This window comes from Spermophilus citellus (genome assembly GCF_964194105.1).
Source record: "Spermophilus citellus genome assembly, chromosome: 4".
Classification (NCBI taxonomy): Eukaryota; Metazoa; Chordata; class Mammalia; order Rodentia; family Sciuridae; genus Spermophilus; species Spermophilus citellus.
In genome coordinates, this window is record NC_138185.1 from 13,900,285 (window position 1) to 13,924,006 (window position 23,722).

Here is a 23,722-nt window from a genome sequence, read left to right on the forward strand (position 1 = left end):
AGGAAATTCACGAAGACCGGGTACTCAGAGGCACAGGCAGCGGAGTTTGGGGTGAGGGTATTTCAAAGTGTGCATTCTCCCTAGTCAAGGCTCCATCAAGCCTCCTGCTGAGACCCTTCCCCTTCCAAAGTCCTAAAAGCCCACTCTGTGCCCAGGATTCCTCTCCTGCCGGGTTCTCCTTGCTCAGTGCTCTCTAAACTGCCATCATCTTTTTGGTCACGCTGAGCCCATGCCAGCCCCCAGCCCTGAGCTCACAGCTGCACGATTGTGGCCTTGAGCCCACTTCTCCAAGCTTTTGGTCCCTGAGCCTGGTCCGGGCCTGGTGCTCCCACGTCCCTCTTCCCAGCACCAAGCGCAGACTGCTCAGAGTGGCCCGCAGAGCCAGGGCCAGGCAACACTGACGGTGCTCAATCCTCCTGAGCACAGACATCAGGGCTTTCCTACCCAGTTCCGCTCCCCAGGGTTCAAGATGCCAGTGGGTTTTCTGAATCCCGTGGGGGAATATCAGAGGGTGCAAGTCCTGGGCAGGGGCCGGGTGTGGGAGGGGCACCAGGTGTGGAGCGTGGCTCCAGGGGGACTAGGGGCCCAGCCCAGGTGCATGGCCGCTATTCAGGGTGCTGTGGGGACACGTGCACCTCTGCCAGCCTCGGGCATGTGCCATGCTGGGTGTGAGGGTTTGCTGAGCAAGGGCGGTCAGCATGGGCCCTCAGGCCTCTGGGCAGACAGTGTTGCCCCACTCATCCTTTGAGGGACCCGGTTCCTTTAAGTAAGACTGGGAGCTCCCTGGGGTGGGGAGCTTAGGGAGCTGAGGTAGAGAAGCAGCTGAGGTGGCCTGGCTGAGGAGCCGAAGCTACCAGGACACTAGTCACATTGGATTAGGGTCCACCCCAATGGCCTCGTTTTAATTTGATCACCTCTGTTAAGACCCTATCTCCAAACAAGGTCCCATTCTGAGGTCCTGGGGGTTAGGACTTCAACACGTGAATTTGGGTGGTTTGGGAACACAATTCAGCCCATAACACTTAGTTGGGCGGTGGGACCCGCCTGCAGTCTCTGAACGCATAGTCACCGCTACCGAACATCTGTGGTGGCAGGCCCTGACAACAATGTGGCCAGATTTACTGGACGGTCTTCTGCTGTGTAGGCACATTACAATGACGTTCACACAGTGACGAGATCACCTCAGAACATGTCCCGTTAGGCCACAATTCACATATCAAACGATAATCCATACAGAGACTCAAAGTGGCCCTTTGTCCCTCCAGCCACGGGCAGTAACCACTGTTAGTGGTTTGGGATCCCTTCCAGATCTTCTTCTAGGAAGAAATAGACATAAATATGTGTTGGGGGTGTGTCAGGCTGTTTTTAATATAAATTTAAATCCTTGTTACAGTGAAAAAATCCGTCTAATGAAAATTGTGTTTCAAAATAGACTGAGGCGTTCTTCGTGCTAAATACATGTTCTGTGTCTCATTTGCAATGGAAAAATCCTTTCTTTCAAAAAAAATTACATTATTAAGAGGCTTTACAATACAAACCACATTTTCCAGTTCAATAGCGCACAAGGTCAGCCAAGCAGAGACTATGCAAACTAGCCTTGAAGCCGCTTGCTCGACAGCCTGGCTCCGAGCAGCGCTGCAATCAGTGCCCTGAAATGATAACCCCCAAGCCCACCCTTCGGCAAGTGGACCGTATTGAAGGATGCTTAACTGCTGTGCCAGCCGTGGCATTTCCTGATTAACAAGGATATGATTTCTTGAAGGAGGAAAGAAAGGATCTTGTTAATATTCTTGGTTTTCCTGAATTGGTCCTTCGCAAAAGAAATACCACCTGCTGCTGGTCTCGGGGTTGCTGATGGGAGCCTGCAGGGACAGCGGGGCCCCGGGAGGGGAGAAGATCTGTCTGAAGTGGCCACTGGAGTCCTGCTGAACCCTAAGCCCGGCTGGATCCACATCTCCCTCCCCAGCACCCTTTCTCTCTATCTGCAGGTCGACCCCTGATGGCGGGTCCCAAGCTACAGAGCTTTCAGAACAATCCCTCCCGCTCTGTGTGACAGCCCCTCACTCCTGGGGCCCACCTCACGCTTGGTCCTCTGCAGTGACACGGTTGGCAGCCAGTGTGCTGCTCTTGGCTGCTGAGGCTGTGAAGCCCCCTCTCCCATGGCCATGTCCTCTCTGGGAGCCTGTGCTCCATCAGTGCCTATCAGGGTGACCAGTTGCCACCTGGGCTCCAAGCACTCCGGCTCCTCATTTCATTTAGTTCTTTAGAATACAACAGAGACCACAGTATGGTCACCATGGCCAGGTGGAGGGGCCTCTGCAGGAAAGACAGGTTGGTTTCACAGCTCTGACCAGGCTCCTTCTGTTGTGTGGCTGTGCCCCGACCCTGGGCATGACTTGCATCTACGTGGTCCAGCTAGGAAGGGAGCGAGTCTGCGTTAGTCTGCAGAAAGGGAAGCAGGGGCAGGCACGTCCTTCCAGTTGGCCAACCCGCCGGCCGCAAAGAAGTTGCAAAGAAGGCTGGGAAGGGCTCTGCCACCTCCGGACTGCCACGTAGCCAGGTAAAGACAGGGCTTCCAGGACAATGTGCAGGGAAGCTAAGGGGTCCTGAGAGACAGCCCTCCGTGTCCCCCACATCTCCTCTGACTATGTCCATGGCAGGGCCTGTCTTAGGAGGAATATTCTCCTGCAATAACCCTTTCTCTCTCTTCTGGCCTACCTCCTCATGGCCTCACCTCTGTGGTTTGGTTTCAAGATCAGTCACTTGACCGACCCTCCTTCCTCATCCCCATCCCCAGGGCCACTGGAGAAAAACCTTCAGATGTTGTGGGACCAGAACAGCCCTGGGACAAACTGTGGCTCCTCCTTAGCCAGCTCCTGTTCTCTTCACCTCCTCAGTGTCCCTTAAAAACTGTGGGGCCCTGTCTGCTCCTGCCCCGTGGGTGACTCCCCTCCACATCGGGGCTGTGGGAGACTTTGGAGCTTGGGATACCCCTGGGCACGAGCCCCTCCCTGTCCCCACCTCCCCCTCTTCCTCCAGCTCTCAGCCTTCTCTGATCTGCTGACCATTCTTTTGAGCATAAAACCTGCTCAACTTCCTCTCTCACTCCCTTGGCCTCAGTCTGTTCATTTATTCTTCCAACAGATATTCTGTATGTGTGGCCTGCTCTGGACGGGCTGTTCCCACCTCATACCATCAAACTCAGGGTCTCACAAATGCCTGGCAACTGGTCTACCCTGAGTGCAGCTCAAGGTTTTTTTTTTTTTTTTTTAAGATGTAATACTTGAGGTTTTTTTTTTTAATTTTTTAATATTTATTTTTTAGTTTTCGGCAGACACAACATCTTTGTTTGTATGTGGTGCTGAGGATCGAACCCAGGCGAGTTAGGTGAGCGCGCTACTGCTTGAGCCACATCCCCAGCCCCAATACTTTAGTTTTTAAATAGAGCTGGTACCTATGGGAAAAAAAATTAAAAAGTATTATGTGGAAGGCCTAAAATAAAGTTTCTGTCTCCTTCCAGCCTAGTCTATCTCTCCAAAAGCAAAAACTATTTCTAGATTCTTGAGCATTGGTCCTTTTTCCAGATCCACATCTTCATCACAGTGGACATGTATTCTTGGAAGGACCTCAGGCCATTGAAAGTCAATGAATTCACAGTGGAATTAGTCACCTTCCTAGTGCCCATTCAGTCACAAACATCTGGAACAAGGAAGCCACCAGCTACCAGGCAAACCCTACTGTCAGCTCCCTGTCGGCTGTCACAATATCCAGAAAATTCGACCTTTCTTGGATGTTTATTTATTTATTTTTATGTGGTGCTAAGGAATGAACCCAGGCCTCACATGTGCTATGCAAGTGCCCCACCACTGAACCACAATGCCAGCCCTTTCCTGAACTTTTAAACCTGCCCGCTTCTCACCAACCCTCTGCTCTTGCTCAAACTCAGCTTTTGGATGTTGCCACCAATGGTTTTATACAATGGTATTATTTATACAATGGTATTATTTATAACGTCTACTTTAAAGATGGCCCCTGGGATGAATCTGAACATTTCCAATCCTATTTGAAGCCTCCTGGGTGCTACTCTGCTGCCCCATCCGTGGAGGAGAACATAATCCTGAATTTTGGACAAATTATTCCCTTGAATAATTGTGGTTGACTTCAAAATGTAATTCTACATTTGTTAGTTTTTAAGGGCCTCTGTTTGTGGCTGAGCTGTGTCCCCAAATTAATATGTTGATGTGCTAACCTCTAGTTCCTCAGAATGTGACTGTATTTTGGAGACGGACTCTTTAAAATGGGATAAAAATAAAATGAGGCGATTCAAGATGCCTGAGTAGAAGCAGCCGGTGTTCCTTGTTTCTCTGTGGCTTGGGATTCAAGCAGCAGGAGGATTGCTCTTCAGTGAGGTGAGTAAAAGAGGGATGTCACTAAAATTCAATATTGGACAGTCAGAGTGTCTTAGAGACTCAGAAATTTGGGTGCATTAAACAAAGAAGAAAGAGTACCTGGAGCTGAGCCGGTTACATGGTAGTGGCGCTGGCTCAGCACAAAGGGAGGGAGAGCACAGAAAAACTAGACCATGAAAGAGACCCGAGATTAGCTGACCCACATAGTGCACTGTGCACTGGTGCTTGGAAAGTGCTCTCTGTTCTTCAACTGGCTGTAGAGCTGAGCTGGAGCCATCTTGTGATGGCCATGCTGTCGCTGCCGCGGCAGAGCCAGGAGATCACCGCAAACACTGCCACACTGTCCTGGCAATTACCTGTATGTGGCCTCGCAGAATGTGAGTGAAACAGGCATAGAGAAGATTGTACCCAGGGGAATTCAAGTGGGAATGTTGCTGAAAGCTCCATCCTTGTCCCCCGATGCCAATCCAATGACAAGGACACAGTTTTGAGAAAAAGGTAAAAGATGGTTGATTGCTTTGCTAGCAAAGAAGAAACACAGGGGATTTCTGTCCCAAAGGCTGTGATTCTGCAGACCCACAGGAACAGATGAGGTGATTGGAGATTAGGGAGGAGAGATCAGGAAGGAGAAGGTCAGGGAAAAGAAGATCATGGAGGAAAAGATTGGGAAAAACAACAACAACAACAACAACAACAACAACAACAACAACAATGTAAGTTTCAAAGCCACAAGGAAAAGCAAAGGGGAGCCCAACTCACTTCTCCCTTTGAGTGTGGCAGCTCACGTGACCAGCTGCAGTGGGTCGGGAATCTGCAGAGGCAGGTGTAAACACACCGGTACTAAACCCCAGGAGCCTGGGAAGCCTGTGTTCACGGCCAGCAGAGGGGTGAAGGATTGGCTCTCCTACCCCGTGAGTAGAATCCTTGGGAGACTCCTGAGATACCAACTCCCAGCAGAGATTAGTTAGCAACTGCCAGGCCCTCTACATACATTGATCTAATCTGTCCAGAGCGGAAATCGCCCAACTAAGCCCCTGAGGCCTGATTAGACCTAAGCCTGACCCACTGGTCCTCCACTCGCAGAACTCTACAGCAGCCCCATCCTGGGAATGCCCTGTTCTGGTCTGTGTGGCCCAGACACCAAATGACAGTACTTCTACCCCATCCTATCTCATACAGGTGAAGGAGAAGCTGAGACTTATTTCACCCAGCTTTAGGCCCAGCCCACTCCAATTGGCAGCTCTGAAAGTAATGCAAAAACAGAAAGGGGTCGACAACCCCTGGCTCTTGCTCTCTGTCTCAGTATACAGCTCAAGAAGAAATAGAAAGAAAGACACTTGGGAATAGACAGTGACCATCCATTCTTGTAGACTATTTTGACCACTTCAGTGGAGACATATCCATCAGTTTTCTTCTTCTTTCTCTTTTGCACCAGGAATTGAACACCAGGGCATTTACACTGAGCCACATCCCCAGCCCTCTTTTTAAATCTAAAAAATTTTGAGACAGAGTCTTGCTAAGTTGCTGAGGCTGGCTTCAGATGTGTAATCTTCCTGACTCAGCTTCCTGAGATGCTGGGATTACAGACATGGGCCACTGCCCCTGCCTGCCATTTTTCATTAAGAAACATTTTCTTTTTTCTTTCTTTCTTTATTTTTTTTTGTGTGTATTCTTGATGTGATGATTGGTTTGGGGACATATATGTATGAACATATTTGTTTATTTTTTCTCATTTCTAGCATTTTTTACATGTAGTTATTTTTCCTTGCTTTGTCTTTTAAGGGTTAGGATTTTGGGGTTGGTATATTTTGGTTTTGTTTTGTATTGTTTTCATTTGTTTTTCTTTCTCTCTTTTCTTCTCCTGTTAACAACCAAATTCTATTAGTCTCCCTTTTTCACTCCCTTTACTTTGTTTCTCCTATTTTTCTCTTTCTTCTTTATAACCATCACCTGCTAAATCTCTTCTACATTCTCTCTATTCACATTTTGAAACTGTAAACTCTTTTTTACTTGTCTATCACATTCTTTTCATTGATTAACTGTATTTTACTATCTTTTAGAATTGGCTTAAATAATTTCTGCCCTCACCATTAATGCTGATGAAATTGTTACTGCTATGGATGACACAGTTGACACCTGCTGTTTGCTTTAAAGCCATATCTAGTTCATGGTTATTGTTTCTATTGTTGATAATTGTTGACCCCACCATTCCTGTTTTTCATGGTAATTAATGTTGTAGAAGTCATAGCAGGAACTGAGTATTTATTTTAATGTTATGTATTTGTTTGCATCAGTTGTTACTACTGTTTGTTTTGCCCTATTCTATGAGGTGCTGCATACCTACAGGGACACTACCAATTCACAGGGTTGAGGCTCTATTGTTGAACTAAACCCAATCAAAAGATGGTGCACCTCACCCACAAATAAATGACACTCAATCTTCAGTTATACTTTAATACAAAGAAGAGACAAAAACCCAAACTAACAACCAGGCCTCAAGTAGAAACAGAGATGGGCCCCCACATCCCACCTACAGACTGTTAGAGTCTGTAAACAAGTCTGGATGGTGCCTGGCAAAATGCCAGAGGGAGTGGTTTGTGAAGTAACACCAGTGAGCCATTAAGTGTGGAGATTCCTTATTGGTTGACTGCTGTATCTAGTTTATGTTAATTAAGATAAGCTGTGTGGAATGTATATATACCCCTCATGTCCTACAATAAACGGCTCCCACTCCAGCTGTATCAACGTATACAAGTTATTCGTCACCCCCCCCCCCAGTTATTTTGCCCAGCCAGCCGGGCTGCGGCAACAGACATCCACTGCTACAGCAAAAACAGAGAATTAACACAAAATCTGTGGGTACCATACCTATGATGGGGTCTCAATTTAAATCACTCTAGACACTTTGGCAAGTGAAGACTGTGCCCTCCAAAGGCCCACACATAAGAGCAGAAGAGAAATCTGTTTATCCAAACAGATGGATAAAACCCGACATAGAAATACAAGAAAAGTGAAAAAAAAAGTTAGCATGAAACCTCCCAAGGTTCATAATTCACCAGCAACTGACCCCAAAGATACTGAACTGAATGAAATATCAGATAAAAAATTCAAAAAATCATTATAAGAACAATCAATGAATTCCAAGAGAACATAGAAAAACAACTGAATGAATTAGGGAAGTCAGCACAGAATATTAATGAGAAATTCAGTAAGGAGATAGAAACATTGAAAAGGAACCAAGCAAATCTTGAAAATGCAAGACACAATAAATCAAATAAAATGTTCAGTTGAAAGTCTCTCTAATAGAGTAGACCATGCTGAAGACAGCATCTCAGAGCTGGAAGGTAAAGTGGCCAGTCTTGAACATTCAGGCCTCTTAAAGAAGAGAAAAATAAGTAATCAAGATCAGAATATACAAGAACTCTGGGGTAACATTAAGAGACTAAATTTAAGAATCACTGGAATTGAGGAGGGTTGTGAGATGCAGGCTAAGGGAATTGATAACCTCTTCAAGGAAATAATAACAGAAAAATGTCCAAACCTTGAGAATGAGATGGACCTCCAGACACAGGATACATTCAGAGCCCCAAATAGACAAGATCAAAAAAGAACTTCTTCATGACACATTATAATTAAGATGCCTAACACACAGAACAAGGATGGAATTCTAAAATCCTCAAGGGAAAAGCATCAGGTCACATTTAGAGGCAAGCCTATTAAAATCACTTCCAATTTCTCAGCACAAACTCTAAAAGGCAAAACGGCTTGGGATGATGTGTTCCAAGTCCTGAAAGAAAATAACTGTCAATCAAGACTGCTATATTCAGCAAAGTTATCATCCAAAATCAAAGAAGAAATAAAAACCTTCCAAGATAAGCAGAAACTAAAAGATTTTATGGCAACTACATCAGCATTACAGAATTATTTAACAAAATACTCCACACAGAAGAAATCAAAAAAACAAACCAAGAGTTCATTTGAAGAATTCCTAAGCCCATGAGAAATAGGACCAAATTAAATATTATAAATAAATCAAAATGGCATGAATGAATAAATATTTCTCTGTAATCACATTGAATGTAAATGGTCTCAACTCTCCAATTAAAAAACAGGCAGAATGGATTAAAAAACTATATGTTACTTGCAACTATATGTTGATGCAAATAGATGATATTTGCAAGAGACTCACGGGCAAAGATGGTCACAGGCTGAAAGTAAATGATGGAAATTAATATACAATATGAATGAAACCTATAAGTGCCTACTCTCATATCTGACAAAACAGATTTCAAACCATAATTAATCAGAAGAGACAAAGAAGGTCAATTCATACTGTAAAGGGAACAATCCAACAAGAAGACATGACAATAATGAATATTTATGCCCTCAAAAATGGGTACAACTAATTATATAAAAGAGACACTACTCAAAATCGAACCCTTACATAGACCTTAGTACAATAATACTGGGTGATTTCAACACACCTCTCTCATTATTGGATAGATCAACCAGACATAAACTCAGTAAAGACTCTTTGGACCTGAATGATATTATAAATCAAATGGACTTAATAGACATCTGTATAATATTTCATTCAACAATAGTTGGATACACCTTCTTCTCAGTGGCTGGTGGAACTTTCTCTAAAATAAAGAATATTTTAGGACACAAAGCAACTCTTTCAACTGCAAATCAATTTGATATGATTCCTTGTATCTTATCAGATCATAATGGTGAGAAATTAGAAATCAACCTGAAAAAACCCTACAGAAACTATATAAATACATGGAGATTGAACAATACACTTTCAAGTGATAAATAGGTGATAGAAGAAATCAAGGAAGAAATTAAAAAACTCTTAGATTCAAGTGAGAATAGTGATACAACATATTAGAACCTCTGGGACACTATGAAAGCAATTCTAAGAGGAAACTTTATAGCTACGAGTGCTTATGTAAGAAAATCAGAAAGATCCCAAATAAAAAATCCTAATGATGCATCTTAAGGCTCTTAAAAAGAAAAACCAATTCCAAAACCAGTAGAAGGAGAAAAATAATTAAGATCTGAGCCAAGATTAATAAAACTAAGAATAAAAAAATATAAAGGATCAATGAAAGAATTGGTTTTCTTTGAAAAGATAGACAAGGTTGATAAGCCCTTAGCTAAACTAGCCAAAAGAAAAAGAGAAAAAAAAAATAATAAAATTAGAGATGAAAAAGGAGAAATCACTACAGACATCACAGAAATCCAGTGGATCATTAGGGACTATTTTGAAATTTTATCTCCCAACAAATTGGAAAACCTAGAAGAAATGGATACATTTCTAAACAAATATAATCTACCCAAACTGGTTATATATGAGATAGAAAACCTAAATAGATCAATAACTAGCAATGAGATAGAAGTAGTAATACAAAGCCTTCCAACCAAGATATAGGATCAGATGGATTCTCAGCTGAATTTTACTAAACTTTTAATGCCGAACTAATGTCAATACTCCTCAAATTATTTCATAAAATAGAAAGGGACAGAATACTTCCAAATTCATTCTATGATGCCAATATCACACTTATACCAAAAGGACACATCCAGGAAAGAATGCAATAGAACAATATTCCTAATGAACTTAGATGCAAATATACTTAATAAAATAACAGCAAATCATATACAACAACATGTTAAGAAGATTATATACCACAGTCAAGTTGGTTTTATTCCAGAGAGGCAAGGATGTTTTAATGTGCACAAATCAATAAATGTAATTCATCACATACATAGAAATAAGGACAAAAATCACTTAGTCATCTCAATAGATGCAGAGAAGGCCTTGGACAAAATTCAGCATGAATTCATGATAAAAACAACAAAACAAAACAAAACAAACCTAAAACTAGGGATAGAAGGAATCTACCTCAACATCATAAAGGTTATATATGAAAAACCCAAAACAAACTTCATAGTAAATGGGGAAACGCTAAAAGCATTTCCATTGAAATCTGGGACAAGACAGGATGTCCATTCTCACCATTCCTGTTTAACATATTGCTAGAAATTCTAGCCACAGCAATGACATAAGAGAAGGAAATAAATGGGATGAAAAATAGGAAAGAAAGAAGTCAAATGATCTCTGATTGCAGATGATATGATCCTGTACCTAGAAATGAAAGTAACTCCCCCAAAAGACTTCTAGAGCTAATAAACAAATTTGGCAAAGTAGGAAGTTACAAAATCAACATACAAAAGCCAATAGCTTTCCTATATACCAACAACAAAACTACTGAGAAACAAATCAGGAAAACAGTTCCATTCACAATAGCCTCAAACAAACAAACAAACAACAACAAACAAACCAAAAACTAGGAGTAAATTTAATCAAGGAGGTAAAAGACCTCTACAATAAAAGATATAGAACACTGGAGAAAGAAATTGAAGAAGACCTCAGAGGATGGAAAGACCTGCCATGTTCATGAATAGGCAGGATTAATATTATCCAAATGACCATGCTGGCGCTGGGGATGTGGCTCAAGCGGTAGCGCGCTCGCCTGGCATGCGTGAGGCCCGGGTTCGATCCTCAGCACCACATACCAACAAAGATGTTGTGTCCGCCGAGAACTAAAAAATAAATATTAAAAATTCCCTCTCTCTCTCTCTCTCTCTCTCTCTCTCTCTCCCTCTCTCTCTCTCTCCTCTCTCACTCTCTCTTAAAAAAAAAAAAACCAAATGACCATGCTATCAAAAGTAATATACAGATTCAATGTCATTCACATCAAAATATTAATGACATTCTTCACAGACATAGAAGAGTCCTAAAATGCATTTGGAAGGATAAAAGACCCAGAATGACCAATGCAATTTCAAGCCAAAAAAGCAACGCTGGAGGCATCACAATACCTGACTTTAAAGTAGACTATGGAGCTGCAGTAACAAAAACTGCATAGTAACTAGCATAAAAAGAGACACATCGGCCAACGGTGCAGAATAGGACACACAGACAGACCCACACGTCTGCAGTCATCTGATCTTTGACAAAGGAGCCAAAAACATACACTGGAGAAAAGACAGACTTTTTAACAAATTGTTCTGGGAAAACTGATTATCCACATGCAGAAGAATGAAACTAGAGCTGTATCTTTCACTCTGTGCAAAAACCAACTCAAAATGAATCGAAGACCCAGGCATTAGACCAGAAACCATGCAACTCCTAGAAGAGAATGTAGGGTCAACACACCCAGCTTTCAGGGATAGGCAACAGCTTTCTCAATAGGACCCTTAAAGCTCAGGAAATCACGCCAGGAATTAACAAATGGGTGGCATCAAATTAAAAAGCTTCTGCACAGCCGAGGACGCAATCAGAAATGTGAAGAGAGAACCTAGAGAATGGGAGAAAATCTTTGCTATTTACTCTTCTGACAGAGGATTAATATCTAATGTATAAAGAACTCAAAACCTTTGTACCAAAAACAAAAACAAACCAAAAACAAAAAACCAAATAGCCCAATTACTAAATGGGCAAGTGAATTAAACAGACGCTTCTCAAAAGAAGACATACAAGTGGCCAACACATACATGAAAACTGTTCAAAATCATTAGCAATCAGGGGACTGCAAATCAAAACTACCCTGAGATTTCGTCTCACTCCAGCCAGAATGGCAGCCATCGAGAATATAAACAATAATACATGCTGGGGAGGGTGCAGAGAAGAAGGAACACTTTCACACTGTAGGTTGGACTGTAAGTTAGTACGAGCACTATGGAGATCAGTATGGAGGCTCCTCAAAAGACTAGGCATGGAACCACCATGTGACCAGCTGTACCACTCCTCAGTATTTAACCTGAAGAATTAAAGTCATCTTGTTACAGTGATCCATGAAAGCCCATGGTTATAGCAGCACAATTCACAATAGCCCAACTATGAAATCATCAATGGATGAATGGATAGAGGAAATGTGGTATATATACACAATGGAATTTTATTCAGCCATAAGGAAAAATTAATTATGTCATTTGCAAGAAAATGGATAGAACTAGAGACCATTATGTTAAGTGAGATAAGTTACACTTAGAAGGTGAAGGGTTTTATGTTTTCCCTCGTATGTGGAAGCCAGAAAAGAAAAAGGAAAAGAAAGGTAGGGGATCTCATGAAAATTCAAGGGAGATCAGCAGAGGAAAGGAACCACAGGGTGGGGGTTGATGATGGCTGGGGAGTGATATTGGCCTAATTATATTGTTTGATTGTGTGTATGTATGAGTATGCAGCAACAAATCCCATCAGCATGTACAACTACAAAGCACCCATTAAAAAGTGGGGAAAGCAATTAAAACGAGGCCTCAGGGAGGCTTTGTGTTCCAGTTGGACTGATGTCCTTATTAGAAGACAAAATTTGGACATACAGAGAGACGGATGATGTATGCACACAGAGGACTGGCCACGCGAGGAGACAGTGAGAAGCCTAGCCAAGGAAAGAGGCCTTAGCCTCTGGCCTCTAGAACTCCTGTTGTACTAAGGCCACCAGTTGGTGGCACTTTGTAATGTCAGCTACGGGAAGCATCAGCCTCCACATCCAAACCACCCACAAGTCCTGACCATCCTGACTCCATATCCATGTTCCCCTAGAGATAATGCCTCCTTCTCTCCATCCCTCTAAACACGACCAAGTCCCTGTCACTGCCTCCCAGTGACACTTCTCCACCTTGCAGCTAGAGGACCTTGCACTGAAAACCTGCCACTCGCCTCACAGAGCCCTTAGTCCTGCCTGACTTGCTGTCAGTTGGTACCTTCGGGTTGGCTCCTTTCCATCTCTTAGGGCTGGGCCTCATCGTGGCTCCTGAGGAGGAGCCTCCCTAAGCAGCCCCTCGGTCCTCTCTGGCCTCTCTTCTTATCACCATTTTCAGCACTTATCCCATTGGGCATTTTCTTGTTGACTTATTTTCCACTCCACCCTTCCAACTGGAATAGGACTACCCCCCCAGGGCCACATCATGTCCTTTTTGTCCCTGGGGTGTACAGCGGCACCTGGCAGGTGGGCAGCACCCACTAAATGCTTGCTGAAGAGCTGAGCACCTGAGTAGAGAGCATTCACACCATCAGGCTGAAGCTATAGGAATCTATGGAGCAAACATGTGCTCATTCATTTAAGCCATCCCGAAGATTAAAAAAAAAAAAAGCTTGCCTTTGTGCTTGGGAGATAAAATAAAAGATAAGAAATTTCTGGGCTGGGGTTGTGGCTCAGCGGTAGAATGCTCGCCTAGCACCTGCAAGGCCCTGGGTTTGATCCTCAGCACCAGATAAAAATAAATAAATAAAATAAAGGTATTGTGTGCAACTACAACTAAAAAATAAATATTAAAAAAAGATAAGAAATTTCTAAGCAAATGACCCATGTTACTAGGAATCCGTTTCAGCCACTTACTAATGAAAGTCTTTTTTGCAGATGCTTAGCACTGCTCCAAGTGATACATGTCCTGGTTGAATCCCCTATTGGATTCAGGAGATTACAGACCTGACCTCTCTTCCCTGGGCCCCTGTCAGCAGCAATAATGAAAGTCCTGGTGGGAATGGACTTGGCTTTACATGGAACCGGGGACTCTGACTTTTCTGAAAATCAGGCTGCCCCCAACCGCCCCGGAGGCTCCATTATGAATGGGACTCCTTCAGTCCTTGGAAGCCTGAGATGGGGTTTACTAGAAAGTTCCATCCGTCACTCACTCGGGCAGGTTCTTAGCTTCTCTGAGATTGATTTTACTGCTGCAGAGTCAATTCTCTGCAAGAAGCAGATAAAAACGCAAAGGTATTATAAGAGTGTGGGAGAAATAATAAATTGGAATGCTACTCGTGTAAAAGCCCAGACCCTCTCATTCACCAGCAAGTCGGTTTTAATTTCAGTAACTGTGGGTTGCTGTAAAGGAAAGAGGAGCCCATCAGAATTTGGTTAAAGCTGATGGGCCAAACAGTAGACTTCAATTTCAAACTATCTAGAAACCACACCCAACCACCAAAAACACATGTTAAGACAACTCTAATTGTACATTTCAAAGAACAAGTAATTTTGTTTCACTGTGGTCATTGCTAATTCCAATCTAAACACACCCATGTCCTGTTCTCTGTATTTGCCCATACTTTTGGGAAAGTGCTTGCCCCTCCCCCACCCTGTATAATTTAATACTGAAACTCAGGGAGGGCAATTCAGCTTTTTTTTTTTAACTGTACCCCAAGCTCTGGGGGTGGTGGATGATGAAGGCGTATGGCATGTCCACTGTTAAGCTAATTACTCAGACAGCATGGGCCTCAAATGGGCATTGGAAGCATACTGATTAGATGCTTTGGATGTAAGCAACAGAATGTCACCCGTGACCCCTGAAGGCTAAAAAGGATTCCTCAGAAGAGCATGGGTACCCAGTGGACCAAAGGATGCTCTGGGAATCCAGCTGGAGACACCTACTCTGCTTTTTCCAGGACCTCTTGTAGGTGTAAATGCATTTAGTGTCTGCTCATTGTTTTTAAAAGTCAGAGTCCTGGAGTGATCCTCCTGTGGGCACAGCTACAGATTTACCTGCTTGGTGGAGGTGATGCCCCCTGACTGGCAAGCTCCCCAGGATTGGCATCCCTGAGGGATGGGTTCTGTAGCTAAATAAAGGGCCCTGCAGGCTGGGTAGGCACAACCATCACTAACTTGTTCACTGCAATTTTGCATGAAGCAGTCCATGGTTTGCGGTGGGGGAGGGATGGGGCAGGCAAAGGCTCCATTGTCCATGGAACTAACAAGTATGGTGTGTCTCCTGGTTTGGTGAAGGACCCCACTCTCACTGGTTCATCTCTGTAGTGGGCAATGGGTGCCCATGGGCTGACCATACAGAGAGATTATTAGCATCTCAGGACCGATAATCAGGAAGCAGCGAGTTCCAGGTTTAGCTAGAATCCCATATGATTCCTAAGCAACCAAGATCCTACCAGGCCTCAGTATCCCAGGATTTCTACCCCTAAAGCACCCTAGTCCAGTAGCATCCAATTCCTCAGGTTTAAGTGTTGATAATAACAGCACCTAAGTGACAAGGCAGGGTAAAGAAAGAATGCAATGCTCCTACAGGAATCATTCAGAACAGTACCTAGTGGATGCTCACAGCAGTCTACCCATAGCTATAGTTTGGGCTCAATCACTCTACAGGAACTCCATTTCCCTGTTCTGAAGTCCTGTCCACCAGACTGAGGATAGGTTACTTGCAATCCATTCTCAACATAGCAGGGAGGACACAGGACCCTATCTAAACATCCGGATGTCTGAGTGTTCCCAGATCAACCCTCAGGAACACAGCCTGCCTAAGAGCATTCCTCCAGCCCAGGACTCCTAGCAGTATAGGTAATCCCTCTTCTGATACGAGGAATTGCAGCCAGGCTAGGTTTCACTTCTGTAACTCCAGCCCCTGTCATATCTTAATCAGCCTCTCTAGCTGAGTTTTAGCTAATTAAAGGTTGAAACCTGGGAGACTGCAAACCCAGCCTCTTTCCTTGGGATCCCCAATCCCACATGGAACTGACCCTATGGGAAATACAGGAGAAAAACATTAAGACCCAGAGAGAAATCACCTACAATTCCACCTCCCAGAGAGAACCACTCATTTTTTTTTTGCTTTCTTTATGTACTTAAAAAATAAGGACAACCCCCAAATGAAAATATACTACACTCTGTTTCTTGAGTTAACATGTCATAAATATATTTGCATGTGCATAATTCCCTCAAAATTTGTTGAAGCTGGGGTCTCTTGTTGGGTGTTCAGGTTGTGGTTTCCTGGTCTTCCTTGCCTTCTGGGCACCTGGGTGTTGCTTGACTCTGTTCCATTGACCTATCAACTACTGAATGATCACATGACTTTTCCAACCCCCACTTCCCAGAAACTCTTAGTTCACCCCATCCACCAGAGAGGACCCTTTGGCTGCACCTCAGGCAAAGGCAACCGGAGTCCCCTGTGCCTTTGGAAGCAGGAACTTGGGCTCATGATCTCCTTTTTTATTCTGCACCTCCATCATGCTGTGGCCAGTCCAGCCACCATTTCTGACCCTTGCTTCTCAGCCAAGCTCCCCATGTCCCAGAGTACCTTGCAGCTACGGTGAAGCAGCGGCATAGCTTGTCTCCAACACTGTCATCCATAAGGCAGTGTTCTGTTGCCCTAAAGAATGACGTGGGTGGCATATACTGAGCACTTGCTCTGTGCCTGGCAAGGTGAATGCTCGCCTCCGCAAGCATGGAGAGATGTGGCTTTGCAAATGAGGAAACTGAGGCACAGAGGACTAAGTTGCAGGCAAGTTAGTGGGCAGCTGGAACTGGAACTGGGCAGCTGAATTCCAGGGACCCGTGTTTCTGCAGCCTCTGTAGGTGGAAAATAAGGGCCTTCTCTCTTCAACACTCTCAGGTTAGCATTTAACTGGGGCTTTACAAAACTGTTCATGCCAGCACGTCTATAGTGTCCCCACTGCAGTCTTTCCAGTAAGGTGTGCTGGGGAAGCCCTGGATTCAGATGCCAGAGAGCATGCGGCTTCTGGTGCCTGGACTTCCCTTTAAAAATCATGTTCTTGCCAACAGGCTGCAGAGAGGGATCCTTGTGTGAACTTGAGTTGAACTTTCCCTGGATGGGGGCAATTGAGGCATAAAACTCAGTGGCCCACAAATCTTAGCCCCTGGGCTTGGTGGCTGGATGACCTGAGTGCATGGGCTCATTTCCCCTTCCCTGCCACAGCGTCCACCACAGGGAGGTATAGTGTGCTCTCTCTCTCTCTCTCTCTCTCTCTCTCTCTCTCACACACACACACACACACACACACACACACACAGCTCATACTCATATACATACTTGAAAGTAGGCATTATGGCAGGAGTATTGGCCACCTGCTCTCTCCTCTGGGGAAAGTGCACGTCTGCTAATGGCCCACATGTGGCTGCAGACATGTCAAGGGTGTGACCATGCATGAGAAGAGGAATAGCAGTTCTATTCTGGGGACTTGGGTGAACAAGCAACAAGCTGGGGAGAGCTGCGCATGTACAGGCGACAGCTGCTTTCCTGTATACAAAGAGCACTTACAGATCAATAAGAACAAAGATTCTGTTCAGAGTCCAGTATAAAGCTGGGCGAAACCTATGACCAGGCAGTTCACTGGCAAAGCAATCCAAGGGCCATAAAACACAGACTTTTCCTGTTTCCTAATGACATGAGTGCAAATCACAACTACCAAACGTGGCCACTGTGAGATTCTTAAAGAGTGCTAACGGTGAGGGCTGGTGGGATGTAAGCAATTCCTGCCTTTGTAGGCCACCCGGACCCCATGACCCTCCAGGACCTGGCTCTGCTGACCTCTGACATGGTCCACCTCCTGGCCTCAGCCCCTCGCAGCCCAGCAGCCTTCTCTCCTTGAACACATTCCCACTGTCCTGAGCATCAGGCCTCTGCGCTCCTACCTGGAGGTTCCTCCAGCCCTGGTTAACGGCTCCTCCTGTTCACAAGGTCCAATTGACCTGTCTATCACCTTTTTAGGGGCCTTCTTCAACCTCCCTGATGCCCCTGGATCTGTTCTGTAGGCAGCTCTTCACTCTTGTAATTACTTGCACCTTTGAGGATTAATTGCCTGTTTGACTTTGGTTTCCCTGGGGGCAGGGACCCATCTGACTGTCCCTCCACCTTCACCATTGCACACCAGCAATGGCACATGCAGAAGGAGCCCGATATATGTCCCCCAAGTTGAGACTCTGAACACAGCTCTGCCAGACTGTTCCTCTTCCCCCCACCTGCCCGCCGTCTGTATTGTCTGTATTCGCATTTCACATAAGAACATTGGTGACAGAGAAAGGCCTGGGCCTGGCCCCACAGAGCTTCAGGGCGCCCTACATGGGAACAATAGGGAATTTTGTGGCTGTTGTTGGTACTATCACAGTAGCCAAGGAGACTCCTGTGGGCACATAGGACATCAGAGAGGGAAGAAAACATGGCACTTGCCACCAGGAATGAACATGAGGTGACATCTCTAGCTCCAGCCAAGGCAGCAGCGCCCTGTCTCCTCCTTCTCTGGGTCTGGGGAGCTCTGAGCAGGGACAGTGCTATGGTAACAGCACGGGACTAGCAAGTCCTTGGTGTTAAATACCTAACCACGCATCAGTCCTACTTAACCCTTTCAGCTCCCCAAGGCCACAACTGTCACCATTCCCAATTCACTGATGGAGACACAGACCCAGGGAGGCTCAGTGGGTATAGGTGATAGGTAGGAACGTCATGAAGCAAGGGTGGGATCTAGTGTATTTCCAAAAACAGTGTTCTCAAGCTCTCTGCAGCACACAAAGTGTGCTAGTTTCAGCCCTGCCAGCTGACTTCCAAGTGCACGGGCAGAAGACTGGGGACGGTCTGCCCCTACCAGTCACCTCAGTGCCCCTGGCCTGTTGGTCACCACTCCAGCGGGCCTGACATCCTTTGGGACAAGGCTTCCCACATGGCCTGTCCCTTTCTTCTTTCTGCCACGGATCTAACTTCCTAGATGTCAGTTTTTCCACATCAAGGTCTTTTGGAAACAATCTGATAATCCATGTGGCGACAGGATTTGGCTTTGCACAAAAGTCATTCTCACTTAAGGAACAACAGCACCAACCCCCCAGCTATAACTCATAACTGCCCCTGCACCACCTTCAGATTTAGTCCTCTCCAAGAGGCTCCTTGCTCAGTTTAGATGCCCCAACTTCACTCAGTTTTGCAGCCTCTCTTTCCTTTGCAACAGGCTCCTGATCTCCATATTGACCTTGACAGCGAACCTCCCTATCTTAAAAATTGTAACAGGGGTTCTTTCTGGCTTGCAGCTCTCATGAGCACAGTTGACTCTCAATATGTTGCAAAAATATTTCTTCATGTGTAGCTTCTAACTGGTTTGCCATCCAGATGGTTTTGAAATCAAGGAAGCTGCTATATTTGCCTTGAGCTGGTTATTTTGAATTTAGAGATTACAGCCTTGGTCAGAAGATAAGTGAAACAGCTGCCCGGGATGATTTGCTTGCGACTTGCCAAGCGGCAAGATGAAGTTTCCATTGATAATTTTGTTTTAAATAATTAATATGATTACCCATCTCTATTCATATTTAATTTTCAGACAAGTGTGTTTTTACTTAATTTTCTTCCCCATTTTTATTCTGGGTTTTGAAGCTCCGCATCAACAACTAATTTATTACTGTACAGCCTGTGATTTTGTCCTAGTTAATCTGTCTCCAAATGATAACTTGCAATCACAAAAAATATATGGCTAGAGATGAAAACAGGACCAAAATCTGAAAAAAAAATACAAGTGAGAAAAAAAAAAAAACCTTTGGTTTCTCTTTTTCCCCCTCAAGCATAAATTGTTGAATAAGGAGATTTTTTAAAAGCCAGAAATTACTGAGGAGGGAACCAAAGCTGGCAGCTGGAGAGCTGGCCTGATACATCTGGCATCCTGGGTTGGAGGCAGGTTCGCTGCAGCGGGTAACTGGGTGTTCCGCAGTCTCCCTCCTGTCCCAAACCCGAGGACATTGTCAAGTACAGATGGAGGGAGAACAAATGGGAAAAATCAACGTCCCCATTAGAAACCACCTAGGCTGTGTTGTTTTTCCTGGGGCCCCGCTGTGCCCTTGATTTCCTGATTGTTCAAAGCAAAAATAACAAAGTCCACCCAACCTGATGATTTGGACAAAGATTTATGTGAAAAGCTACCAACTGGGGTCAATCTCTCCATACCACACCAGACCAGTGGCTCTTGGCAGGGGACAATTTTGCCCCCAGGAGACACCTGGCAATGTCTGGGGACTTTTTTTTGGATATCACGACTGAAAGGGGGTGCCACTGGCAGCTGGCAGGGAGAGGTCAGAGATACTGCTAAACAGCCCACCATGGGCTGGACAGCTCCGCGCCCCCAACAAAGACTCTGGTTCCAAATGTCACTCAGTCATGCTGAGGTCCGGACGCCCTGGCGAGGGTGTGTGTGTATATGTGCATGCGTGCTCAACCTGAATGTCCTTGGCAGGGCACTCTGGGTGCCATTCTACTCCAAGCTTCTAGAACCTGGACACCAAGTTCACATGCCTCAGCTCAGGTACCAAATGATGCAAGTGGCTGAGGGATTAGCTGGGCTGTTTCCTTTTAGGAAAGCAAGAGGATCTTGCCATCTTGTGATGCGGCCAGTGGCAAAAAGGACATCTGACAAAAGTACCCCTTGGAAAATGATTCCCAGGGCTCCTGCTGGTGACCGAGCCCTCTTGGCTGCTCTCCTCCGGAATCTGTCTGGCCTGCTATAGCAAAAAGTCACCAAGGAATGAAGCAGCAGGACTCCCCAAGAGCCTTGATGTAAACTTCCAGTGACTTTATTGGCATGTCGAGAGACTCGGGCCTGCCAAAGACAACAACCCTGCACTGTGACTGAGAATGTCGGCTCCTGGGATAATGTGTCCTACCAATCAGGACTGCCCTGTTCCCCAGCATGGGAGAGCTGGGGGCCGGGTGCTGCAGGAGTGGATATGGACACAAGGTATCCTTGTCCGCGCATCTCAACACCCAGCATGGACTCTTCTTGGCTATCCCTGGATACCCTTCCGGTCTTGACTTTCTAGTAAGTCAACGGGGTTGTCTCAGGCCTATTTTTGCCAAAAATAGGCACTTTGTAGCCAAGGGATAGCTGTGTGACCTCTCACTTCCAGCTGAGTGGGGAAGGCAGCCTTTGACCAATGTGCCTTTTGAGGGGTGCATCTGCAACTCCTCAAACTGAGCACACCCTTCCCTTGACCTTCTTTACGGAACCTCTGTATCTTCTCAAAACATCTTGTGAAGAAACCAGGGCTATAAGAAAAGTCTGGGCTCAAAGAGCACCTGTGCCAGAGGTGGGCTTTGTTCCCCGCCTGTGGGTGGAGTTGAGTGCCCACGGTGTGGGCAGCACTTCATGGCCATGGAACTGGCTGCCATTCACGGGGACACTTGATTGGTCCCAGGGGTGCCAGGCAGCAAGCCGAGGGCTTCTCTTGCACACCCTCTTGCAATCCTTGCAGTGATCCCCAAAGGCAGCGAGTCTGCTGAGCCGATCTGAAAAGGAGGCAGTTGAGGTGGATAGGGCTGGCGGCCAGCGGCCAGCGCTGATGGCCACGCGAACAGAGCTGATGGCCACGCACACAGGTTGAAATAAAGCTGATCTGTGTTTCCAAGCCAGGGGGTTTGACTCCAGGGCCAAAATTCTTAGTTCTTCATCAATGTGAGGATGCTTGGGATGAGCCCTGGGCTGAGCCACACTTCAACAACTGCTGTTGTTATCATCATTTTTGCCAACAGTGACTGGGCCCCCATAATGACATGCCACACTCAGGTGGCATTTACAGAGTCCCCACCCCATGAAGAGCCATCAGGAGGCCACTGTCTTTTCTACTAAGTTTTCCAGGGGGTCCTTGACTCTTTCTGCCAGGCCTGATGGGCACCAACTTGGGCCCAGTTACACTCCACCCTCCCCTAAACTTCTCCCAAGCTGAGTTTCACGGTTCAGCGATCCATTCCAGCAGCACTCCTCTGAGTGACCTGGGGTGAGTCCCCGGCTGGGTGTGGGGGGGTGTCTCCGTGGACCTGGGATACTCCTGCAACTTGTTGGAGGACTGCACCCCTGGGGCCCTACACAAGGAACTGCTCTTGACCTATAGAGGCCAGTCCCCAAAGACACAGAGTGACAATTCCTCCTGCCTGGGCTCCTCTGCAGCAGGGCTGCAGAGGGGCGCGGAGAGCACAGCAGCACTGGCCAGGCGGGGTACAGCAGTCCCTACGACCTCAGGGAATGTCAGACTGTGAGCTCTCTCCCTCCCTTCCCTTCTCAGGCGGTGAGACAGAGTGAGGGGGTCGGAGTGGCACCTACCTCCCAAAAGCACCAGCATACAAGCATAGGGGAGCATGGCTGCAGGCATCCCGTCGGGGCTCTCAGGAAGTCCTGGAGGCGCTTGCACTGAGAGGGGTTGAGGGCGCAGGGTTCTCTGGCGGCAGCGGACCCCGGCGTCCAGGCTGAGTCCTGAGACAAAGTTGCAAAGGTCCTGCGCTCCTGCCCCTGTCGGCTCTCACACGCGCTCACCCTCCCGGGCTGCGGCTGCGGAGAGTTCTAAGTGGAGCTGCGCACTCATAGGTCCAACTTGCCAGAAGAGGTGGAGACAGCCCCCAGCGTTGGGCGCTCACCCGCGCAGCGCTCACAGCCCTCTGGAGCAGCTCCTCCTGCCATTCAGACCTCCGGCAGACCCCGCTCCCCACGCTGCCCCTTGCCTCTGCCAAAGTCTTTGCAGTGGGCAAGGAGGCCTCCCCAAACCCTTGACTCCTCCAAGCAAGAGTGGTGCGCTCCTAGAGCCAAAGTGCACCCCTAGCCAGCAATTCCTTGGAAGGGGAAGGGCGTGGGGGTCGGGAAAGCTCCTCCAAAGTCCCGCTGGGTCCTAGGACCCCTGAAGTTTTTGTGTAGGCTTCCAGACACTCTCGGAAAAGTTGTGTCAACTTGGAACCCAGCAAGCAGAGGAGCACAGTGAAAGTGGCCAAGCCTGGTGCCCAGAATCCAACAGCCACTCTGTAATTAGCTGTCCTCAGCGCCGCAGAGCATCTAGGCAGTATGGAAACGACAAGGGCAGGCGTCTTCCCAACAATCCTCCTCTTGCTTCCTCACAATCCTCCTCTGAGTGAGTCTGTTCAGGGTGGAAGGCAGAGGTAAGGCACGTGAGGACAGACAAACTGGCTCCTCCTACCAGCACCCTAGCATTGGACATCCTTGGTGGCATCCTATTCTGCAGGCAAGCCTGAAAGATAGGTGTGAGGGCACCTGGGAAGAAGACTTTGGCCTTTGTTGGTTTTATGAATGGGGTGGGGGGAGCTGGATTGCTCCTCCAGGCCTGGAGGTCTTGCTGCTGAAGTAGAATGGTGGTGGTGTGTGTGCGGGGGGAGACCTGTGGATCCCAAGGACCAGCTTCTGGTGCAGCTGTGAACTGGGAGAGAGAGAAAGGAAGAAAAGGAGAGAAATGGGGAAGGAAGAAGTGAGTCAGAAAAGGAGGAGGGAGTGAAAGGGATCAAGGATGGAAGAATGAAGAAGGGGGGGCAAAAGAGAATAGGGAGATGCAGAAGAGAATGTTCCCCTAGGGCAGGGTGGGGGAATCTGTGCCCTGGGGTTGCACGAATTAATCTGTGCCACTTTTGTGGCTGATCATCCCAGAAGAGGCTAGGACATTAGCTCCCCTTGACTTTTTACCAGAAACTTGAGCGATATTCTGGGAGTCATAGAGCCTTTCGCCATCCACCCCAGGACCCTGTCCAGGCCTCCTGGC

At 46.3% G+C, this 23,722-nt stretch overlaps 1 protein-coding gene across 1 annotated transcript in view; it reads right to left on the reverse strand.

The window, feature by feature from the left end:
- APCDD1L (APC down-regulated 1 like) overlaps positions 1 to 22,445 on the reverse strand; it is a gene marked incomplete at its 3' end in the record, with an annotated part of 52,328 nt that extends 29,883 nt beyond the window's left edge. Inside the window, exon 1 of the mRNA XM_081289354.1 lies at positions 22,288 to 22,445. Within this exon, the coding sequence (XP_081145480.1) occupies positions 22,288 to 22,336 (49 nt within the window). The 5' untranslated portion in view covers positions 22,337 to 22,445. The remainder of the gene's footprint in view (positions 1 to 22,287) is intronic.
- Between the last annotated feature and the right edge of the window lie 1,277 nt (positions 22,446 to 23,722).